This window comes from Mesocricetus auratus, unplaced genomic scaffold (genome assembly GCF_017639785.1).
Source record: "Mesocricetus auratus isolate SY011 unplaced genomic scaffold, BCM_Maur_2.0 Super-Scaffold_100004, whole genome shotgun sequence".
Lineage (NCBI taxonomy): Eukaryota > Metazoa > Chordata > Mammalia > Rodentia > Cricetidae > Mesocricetus > Mesocricetus auratus.
Genome location: NW_024429189.1, coordinates 54,777,243 through 54,787,586, shown reverse-complemented (window position 1 = coordinate 54,787,586; position 10,344 = coordinate 54,777,243). Strand labels below are relative to the sequence as shown.

Here is a 10,344-nt window from a genome sequence, read left to right as displayed (position 1 = left end):
AACCCAGATGCCTGAATGCCAGTGTAAGGCTGAAGTCAACAGAAGTCAGGGCAATATGGTGCCACCAGACCCAAGCTACCAAACTCAGTTGAAGCACAAGAACACAACCTTAAAAATAACATTATGAAGATGGCAGAGGTCCTTTAAAAGGAAATAAAAATTCCCTTAAAGAAATTGAGGTAACAACAAGCAAAAATTTAGAGGAAATTAATAAATCCCTTGAAAATTCCAAGAAAGCCAAGAAAAAACAAATGGGCAAAATAAAAATTTCAAAACCTAAAAATGAAATAGAAGCAAAAAAGAAAAGACAAAGTGAAGAAATTCAGAAAATGGAAAAATCTAAAAAAACAAAGAAAAACTATAAATGCAAGTATCATCAACAGAATACAAGAAATGGAAGACAGAATCTCAGGTGTTGAAGATACAATAGAAGAAATAGATTCAGTGGAAAAAGAGAACATTAAATATAAAAAAACCTCAAAACCAAAACATCTGGAACACACTGAAAAGACCAAAGCTAAAAGTAATAGGAATAGAAGGTGAAGAATCCTTACAAACAAAACAAAGCAAAAAGAAAGAAAGAAAGAAACAAATAAACATAAAACCTGCAAAAAACCAGAAATATATTTAACAAAAATCATCAAATAAAATTTATCAACCTAAAGAAGGGTATGCCTAAAAAGGAACAAGAAGCAAACACATACACAAACAGTAGACAGCAGAAAATAATCTTAATGAGAGCTGAAATCAATAAAATACAAAGTAGGGGGAAAATACAAAGAATCTATGAAAAATGAAGTGTTGGTTCTCGAGAAAATTGACAATATAGACAAACCTTTATCTAAACTAACAAAAAGAGAGAATCCAAATTAACAATGCCTGAAATGAAAAAAAGGGGATATAACAACAAGCAACAAATAAATTCAGAAACTAATTAGGTCATATTTCGAAAACCTGTACTCAATGAAACTGGAAAATCTGACAAAAATGAAAAATTTTCTCAGTAGATAACACTTACCAAAGGTAAATTAGATAAACAAATTAATATGCCTATAAACCCCTAAGGAAATAGAAGTATTCATTAAGTCTCCCAACCAAAAAAATCCAATGGTCTGAGTGTTTAAGAGCAGAATTCTACCAAACACCTATCTATCTATCTATCTATCTATCTATCTATCTATCTATCTATTCATCCATTTATTTATTTTTAGGATTTATTTATTATGTATACCGTATTCTGCTATCATGTATGCCTACAAGCCAGAAGAGGGCACCAGATCTCATTATAGATGGTTGTGAGCCATCATGTGGTTGCTGGGAATGGAACTAAGGACCTCTGGAAGAGATGCTGGTGCTGTGAACCACTGAGCCAATCTCTCTAGCCCGTCTGCTAGACATTTAAAGAAGACATTGACAAATTCATTTTATAAGGTCACAGTTTACCCTGATACATAAACTCCCCAAGCATTCAATATAGAAAGATAATTAAAGACAAATTTCCCTCATGAACATTGAGGCAAAGATATTCAATAAAATGCAAAGCAAATCCAAGAACACATAAAAAAGATCATCCACCATGATCAAGTAGGCTTCATCTCAGAGATGCAGAGATGGTTCAACATAAAAAAAAATTCTGTCAGTTTACTTACTATAAAATAAAACTATAATAAAAAAATCGCACATCAACAGGAACATCTCATTAGATGCTGAGCAAGACTTTGACAAAAGCCAACTCCCCTTCATGATAAAAGTCTTAGAGAGATCAACTATACAAGAGACATAATAAACCTAATAAAGGCAAATCGCAACAAGTCAATAACCAACATCAAACTAAAGGGAAAGAACCTCAAAGCATTTTCACTATTATCAGGAACAACACAAGGCTGTCCACTCTCTCCATATATATATATATATATCACTTGAAGTTCCAGCTAGAGCAATAAGACAGCTAAAGGAGTCAAGGGGATACAAATTACAATGGAAGAAGTCAAATACTGCTATTTGCATATGATATGATAATATATATAAGATACCCCAAAAAATCTACCAGGGAATTCCTACAGCTGATAAACATCTTCAGCAGGTTATTCCCAGCATTAAATTATTATACCTAAAGAATTGGAATGTCTAATGAGATACCAGGAAGTTATAATCTAATGTAAGAGTCAATTGATGTTCTACTAAAACTATCAATTTATCCATCCATTCATCCATCTTTCTATCTACATATCTAATTTTCAATTCAATAACCACACTTATGCTCATCTTTCCATAAGTATTGTTATTAGAATACTAAGATATATTAATACTCTCATGTTCACTTCAACATGGCCTCATAAAATTTCTAGTGTCTCCCTGGTTATCACAAACTCTAGAGCATAAGGAAGCACTAAGAAATGGGCCTGATAACATTATCTCCTATAAGTGGGAGGGGTAAAAAGTATGGACTTTTCTAAAGACACTCAGAAATAATTTTCTCAGGAAAACATACTAAATGAATTATAGAGTAAAAAGTCCCCCCAAGCATGCATCACTCAGAGACCAAAACCAGAAGTGAGACAGGATGACAGTCATCATAGCATTCAGTTCAATTATGCTGGAGCTGTGTTGCCTTCATGACTCTCTGTTTCCTGTGGCTCTGCCAATTAGATTTTCAAAGTATGGCTGGTAATTATGTTTTGTCATCTCCTCAGGGAGAGTCTCTATGGTTTAAAAAATATATATAAATAGACCTCAGAAACCCATGCTGAGAATCACTGTAGGAAATGAAGACAGGAATTTCACAACAGGTAACAAAGTGTCAGGCAGAATCTTGTAGTTTCAGCATATGGAGATGTAGCATCTTTTGCTAGGATCTCACCATCTGGAGATGCTTATTTCTTTAAAACCTCTTCCACATTATTACATGTTTTTACACATACAGATCAGAGGACAAGTACCTAAGTCAGTCCCCCCCTTCCATCCTTGTGCCCTCAGGATCCCACTTGGGTCCCCACACTCAGCATTCTTATTGTGGACAGATTTCTCTGAGCATTTTCTGATTCATTGACGAAGGGAATGGAATTTAATCCCACATTGGGTGTGAAAACCATTGCTTGAGAGTTGAGATATCTAACTATATCTTCAGGATTTCTTCATTTCTACTAAATACTCTCTATTTCCCAGATATTATAGTTTTGAAAAATAGCATGCAAACATTCAGTGAACATAATAATCTGTTTGTAAAAATAATGTTTGTCTATATATTGAGCCCTAAAAATATACAGAGGAAAATGGTTTTGTCTCTTTTTTTAATTATTAAAACAATAAATGGAAGTCATTGTATTTAATTTTCTACCAATTTATCATTGCCAATCAAACTGTCATTGGGTGGTTTAAGTCATGTAACCAACTTGGGGCGGAGCTTGCAGCTTGCGGGTGGCTGAGAGCAGAGGCAAAGGCTGCATAGGCCCGGGAGGCAGCGGCGGGCGGGTGGGCATGCGGCCATAGCGAGGTTGCTGGGAAGGCAAGGCGGAGGTGGCGGGCATCCTGTGTGAGGGTGAGTATGCTGTACCGCAACAAAACCAAAAACGAGGTGTCCAAGCCAGCCGAGGTGCAGGGCAAGTACGTGAAACAGAAGTCGCCCCTGCTGTGGAATCTCTAGCCTTCATTCTTTCAGCATGGTCCAACAATTCCAGAAAGGACTGATATCTGTCTTCCAGACTCAAGCTCTAATGCTTTCTCAGTTTCTGGAGATGGAGTAGTTTCTAGAAACCAGAACTTTCTGAGGACTCCAATTCAAAGGACGCCTCAAAAAATAATGAGAAGAGAAAGTAACAGAACTATCTGCACCTTCTTCTTACTATGTCAGGAGTCTAGCAGATGTTCCTTGAAAGCATGGCTCATCACAGTCATTTTAAACAGAAGTTAATTTTGCTGTTGAAAATGGAGACTCTGGTTCCCGATACCTTTATTCAGATAACTTTTTTGATGGTCAGAGAAGGAGATCACTTGGTTATCGTGCACAAGAAGACTACAGATACTGTGAATATCACGATCTCTTCCAAAGAATGCCACAGAATCAGGGGAGGCACACTTCAGGTATTGGGAGAGTCACTGCTATATCTCTAGGGAATTTAACCATGGATCTGAAGACTTCCCCCTTCCCCCTGGTTTGTCTGTGGACTGGAGAAGGAGAGGGGGAAGATACTGCATAGATCATAACACAAACACAACTCACTGGAGTTATCTTCTTGAACGAATAGGACTTCCTCCTGGATGGAAACGAATAGAGTCCTCAGTATTTGGAACCTGTTATGTGGATCACACAAATAAAAGGGCTCAGTACAGACACCCCTGTGCTCCCAGTGTACCTCGGAAAGATCAGCCTCCTCCTATCACATACCAGCCACAACAAACTGAAAGAAAATTAGTCCCCCCTGGTTCCTGTAAATACTTATCGTACAGCGGAAATCCCTGACTGGCTTCAGGTTTATGGGCGAGTCCCCGTGAAATATGATCAGATTTTGAAGTCGGAGCTCTTATAGCTGGCTGACCTGGACACCTACCAAGGAATGCTGCAGTTGCTCTTCATGAAGGAACTGGAGTAGATTGCTAAAATGTACGAGGTCTACAGACAGGCTCTTCTCACTGAGATCGCAAGCAGAGACCGCAGTGGTATGCCCAGCATCATGGCAAGAAGTTTTTAAGTTAACTTTATCACAATCCAAGTTTTGTAAGAGCTTTAAAATAGTTTCAGATGAATGACTGCAAACAAGTACTTTGGTTAATAAAGGCAACTTACTATTTGGAATTATAAAATTCTAGTTTTACATGTATTTTGGTACCAAATGTTTATTTTATTGAACAAAAAAAATCATTTAAAGAGCCAATATGGCATATGCTTCCAAATGTTGTGTATTAAGAAACTGCTTTGAATATTCTTGATGAAAAGGAATACAGGAAGCGAACATCATCATACCCAGGTATTGAAAGTCAGTCAGTCTCTTTCTTCATATGGAATACACCCTTCTTTTTCAGAAAAAGGAAGAGGGCAAGAGCACATTTTTGAAAAGTTGTTTGTTGCGGTGTGAAGTACTTTCTGGGTAGCATGGATAATAAAAACCCAGAAAAAAGATATTTGGAGTGAAAACTGAAGATCAGAGAAGCAAAGCAGCCAGGCAGTAAAGAGTTCTTTTTTTTTTTTTTTTTTTTTTTGGTTTTTACGAGACAGGGTTTCTCTGTATTGTTTCAGAGGCTGTCAGTCCAGCCCGGCCTCGACCTCACAGAGATCCGCCTGCCTCTGCCTCCCGAGTGCTGGGATTAAAGGCGTGCGCCACCACCGCCCGGCAGTAAAGAGTTCTTAACTTGTACCAATGCTCAGAGCAGAAGTGCAAGCCTGTCTTCAGACTGGACTGCATCCTCAGACTGACTCAAATCACACTGAGCTCTAGTCTCCTCCCATCTTATATTCCTCTATAGTGCTGGGATTAAAGGCATGCCACTCCACGTGCTGGGATCACCTTTGTGTGAGCTCTGTTTCTCTTTTGACTGAATCAATTTATTGTAGCTCAGGGTGACCTTGAACATCTGTCTGCCTCTGTCTCCCTAGGGCTGGGATTAAAGGTGTGTGCTGCCACTACCAGGCCTTTATGGTTAACTGATGTGCTAGCTAGCTTTGCACTCTGATCTTCAGGTAAGCTTTCTTAGATCGTCAACAAAATATCACCACATTTCTTGAATAAGGTGGATTGACCATTACTATGGGTGCAGTTCAAAGTATGAAAAAGGACTCCGAACCTTTATTGTGATAAACTTGTATATGATGTATGTGGATATTCACTCCTCCTACTCCTTAATGTCAACAGGGTGATAGAGCCTTTCAGCAATACCTTTAGACAAGTCCTTAGCCTCTGTGCGGAAGTCATGTGCAACTGTTGCAATACTGTTTCCTTGCTTTGATCCAGAGCACTCAATTCCAGTTAGCAAGGCTCTGGTGAGACACAACACAGGCTCCCTAACCAAATAGCCCACTGCCTCCACCAGGCTGGGCTAAGTTGCCAAAAACTGACAATCAGGGATCCAGTAACAAATTTTGATCACTTGTATATTGCCTTTTTTATCTTAGAGAAGTATTTATCATAAAGGTTTATAAGCAGGTGATTCCTTCCCATTTTTCTTGTTTTTGACTTAATAGCTGCTCATAATTAGCAACAAACATTTGATTAGGATAAATTTATGGAACTTCCAGCTGTAAAACTAGAATTCTGTGAGTTTCATAACTCCTCAGTTATGCTTACAAGTGTTGTGAATATGTATATACTTTAGTTTTCATAAATACAAGCACTCGCTGCTAGAAATGAGTGTGAATTATTGATTAAATTTTGTGTTTGATTTTATATAATGAGTTATTAAATAAATTTTTGTGGAAAAACAGACAAAAATAGGTGAGGGATTTCACTGCAATTTTCTCAGAGACAGCTTTTTTTTTCAAAAGTTGTAATTGTTTTCCCCCTGTGATTTTCTCTGGCTCCTTGGAAGTATTCAGGCAAGCTTTATCAGAGTATAGAAATTTATTGTATGGTGTTCTGTTTCATGTTTGGAAACTGTTCCTGTGAACTAACCACACAGAAAGATTTTCTGTCCCCACTTGCATCTGTGCAAATGGCATTGTTCTGTACTTCAATTTTTCTTTCAGTTCATGTTTTATACGGTGTCAAGCATTAAACATCTGTCACAACACTTGGCAACCATCTTTAGAAATTTTATTATTATCAATTATACTATTGTATAATTGTTCAAAAGGGGTTTTTGAAAGTTTGGTCAGAAGCCAATTTAATTAATTCTCTAACATTTTTTCTCATTTATTCATATTTTCCTAGACTCCAAGGTGACACTTTTATATATCTTGTAACAAATTATGTTGTGATAAAAGTGTGTTTTTTGGAAAAGATTGATTTTTATAAAAGATACTCACATAAGATTTTACTAACATAATAATGTGCTAAAAAGTCCAATCAAAAAGCAAACCGAGTATTTCCTATTGGCTGTTAGAACTATAGACTAAGGTAACTTTTGTATACCCCGTTTGTCATGACCAACTTCTCATTTGCTCAGAGTTCACCAAGAAGCAAAGTCTCCATTCTATAGGATGTGCACACACAGATATATACAGAAAAATATTTCATGTAAGTTAATATAACCAGTGACAGAAATCCATGTGTTCATCAACTCTGTGGACTTTAGACAAAGAGAACAGACTCCTTTGTTCACTCACTTTTCTACTTCAGGTTTTGAAAAGGGCATCTAGAGTTCTGTTGGTATTATATATGGCAAAAATATTTTATACATAATACCTTATTTTCCCAAAGGAACTGTTGTATATCATTGATCCAGTGTGTAAGAGGGTTACACAGATACACTTATTTACAAGCCCTTTGTTTAATTCAAATAACGACAATTCAGAGTGAGATTGCATCTGACTATTATAGGTTTTTATTAATAACCCTGGGTGTTCTAGCTGTACATTTTAAGATTTTCTAGATAAACACATGTAACTAGAGTTGAGTGCATTTTATAAAAATTTCAGTAGGTGTGTGTATTATTATTGGCATGCACCTGACATATTATTACAAATATGCAATGATTAAATATCCCAGTGAAGTAATGATCATTTCAGAAATACAAGCAAATATAAAATAATTTCTATAAATATGTATGTAAATCTGCCTGTCTACCATTTGAAGGTTTTATTTTGCATATATGTGTAAGGTGCGCATATATATTCATCTCTACATATACATCTGTCTGTCTAGAAACATTCCGGTATAATGAAATTACAGATTTTGAAGCTGGAAATTGCCTGTGCTATATATGTGATATAGGGATATGTTTGTGGCAGTTTACATCCCAGTTGAGAAAACCAAATATTTTTGGAAAGAGTTTTGTAATTCTCTGATTAAAACTTTCATTGGTTGAAAACCAAAGTGTCATGTCTATGTCTTTGTTTATTGCAAGTCACATGATTGCATATAATTTTATAGATGTGTATAGGAGTGTATGTACACCTTTTTTTACAAATAGATTAATTTTCAAAATTTATATTGAAATTTTTGCACACATTATACCTTGAATGATAAAAATCCATAAAATGATAATATCTAAAATCTGTTGAATGTGCTATAACTCTATTCATAACAGATATTCTAATAAACACGGATGGAGAGTCACAATCTCACAGTGGTGACTGAATTCATCCTGATGGGAATCACTGACCGCCCCGAGCTGCAGGCGCCATTGTTTGGACTGTTCCTCATCATCTATCTAATCTCACTGGTGGGCAACTTGGGCATGATTATCCTCACCATGGTGGATTCCAGGCTGAAAACACCAATGTACTTTTTTCTCAGACACCTTGCTATCACAGATCTTGGTTATTCAACTGCTATTGGACCTAAAATGTTAGCAAATTTTGTTGTCAATCAAAATACAATATCATTTCATTTTTGTGCTACACAGTTAGCTTTCTTTCTTCTATTCATTGCTTGTGAACTTTTTATTCTATCGGTGATGTCCTATGACCGTTATGTAGCCATCTGTAATCCTCTCCTCTACAATGTCATCATGTCACAAAACATATGTTGGATACTGGTGGCAGTCCCATATGTTTACAGTCTGTTTGTTTCTCTCATAGTCACTATAAATATTTTCTCTTCATCCTTCTGTGGCTACAATGCCATTCATCATTTCTACTGTGATGGCCTGCCTTTGACATCTCTGCTCTGCTCAAATACAGATGAAATTGAAATGATAATTTTAACTTTATCTGCTATTAACTTGATTTCCTCTCTTCTGGTCATCCTTGTCTCATATCTTCTTATTATCAGAGCTATTCTAAGGATGAGCTCCGCTGAGGGCAGACAGAAGGCTTTCTCCACCTGTGGGTCTCACCTAACAGTGGTCACTGTCTTCTATGGGACTTTGATATTTATGTATGTGCAACCCAAGTCTAGTCACTCATTCAACACTGACAAAGTGGCTTCCATCTTTTATACCCTAATCATCCCTATGCTGAATCCCTTGATCTACAGTTTGAGGAACAAAGATGTAAAACATGCCCTTAAAAAGGCAGGGAAAACAATATACAATAACTTCTCATAGAAGACATAGGTATTATAGGTTATCTCATTTGACAACAAATACATATAAATGCTTTGTAAATTACAGGGAAGAACATATGAAAGAACTACTCTTCTCTGAAGAGGAGATAGATTATAAACAAATAATTGAAGCAATGATGTAGCACAAAAATTGTTTTAATTTGTGTAGATGTAAAGAGGGTAACAATGTGTTTACTATATATGAATGAAGATAGAGACGGGTGTCTTGAATGATTTAAATAAGTTTTGTGAATTGAATTGTACAATAAATTGACTGGTGTTCATGTGTATCTGTGGGTTTAATTGCATAACATATATTGTTATTAATTTATGGTAAGGTATTCATACTTATAATTTTATATACTGTCTTAAAAATCTTGACCATATTATCAGGTAAGTGACATCTATTATCTTGATATTAAGGTCCCAATAATATCAGAGCACACAGATGCCTTCCTGCAAAAGGGACACCTATATCTTGATTCTACTTCACTTCCCTTTCATGTCACTTCATATTTGATTGCAATAACAAAAATTAACACAATACATTTAGTATTTAAATAGCTCATAATTTTGATGTATCATCTGATATTGTATAATTCCAAGCACGTGTGTGTGTGTGTGTGTGTGTGTGTGTGTGTGTGTGTGTATTTATGTCAGATGACTGGAGTGCTCCATGACAGCTGGTAATACTTAATTTTTTCTTGCTATTGGATTTACATTAATTCCTTACTTCTCATTCTTTTTACTGTGTGGTTTAGTATTTTCTTTCTAGATGGAAGGTATGTTTCTTATAAGTCATATATTAAGTTTTGATAATTGGATAAAATGCCAACCTGATAATTAATTGGAATATTACGATGGTTGACCAGGATTCCAAGGTCAGGCTGTGATACATACTTGGTCTGAGGTCAATCTCTGCTATACAGTATGACTTTAAAACTGAAAAAGCACGAAACATTGACCATCTTATACATTATCAGATAAGTGGACCAAATACAACCTTAAAAGTGTTTGCAGCAAAGAAAATCATCATTGGTAATAAAACTGATAAAAAACTATGAAGATTTTATGTTTACAATGGATACAAATAATCAGACTTACTCATTATGGTACTGGAGAATGAGCATTGTGCATTCTTTGATAAACAACATATCTGTGTCTACAAACGAAATTTATAATACAATATTCAAATAAAAAACATGCA

At 35.9% G+C, this 10,344-nt stretch overlaps 1 protein-coding gene and 1 pseudogene across 1 annotated transcript; both read left to right on the top strand.

Annotated features, from left to right (window-relative positions):
* Nucleotides 1-3,544: 3,544 nt before the first annotated feature.
* LOC101830653 lies at nt 3,545-4,693 on the top strand (annotated as a pseudogene).
* A 3,503-nt stretch (nt 4,694-8,196) lies between these two features.
* LOC101830921 (olfactory receptor 8K3-like) lies at nt 8,197-9,138 on the top strand. Its single transcript, XM_005065038.1, has one exon. The coding sequence runs from the start codon at nt 8,197-8,199 to the stop codon at nt 9,136-9,138; it is 942 nt and encodes a 313-aa protein (XP_005065095.1).
* Nucleotides 9,139-10,344: the final 1,206 nt, after the last annotated feature.

Excerpts from the sequence above, each read along its gene's own strand:
- LOC101830921 (XM_005065038.1), top strand. The coding sequence starts at position 8,197 with ATGGAGAGTCACAATCTCACAGTGGTGACTGAATTCATCCTGATGGGA.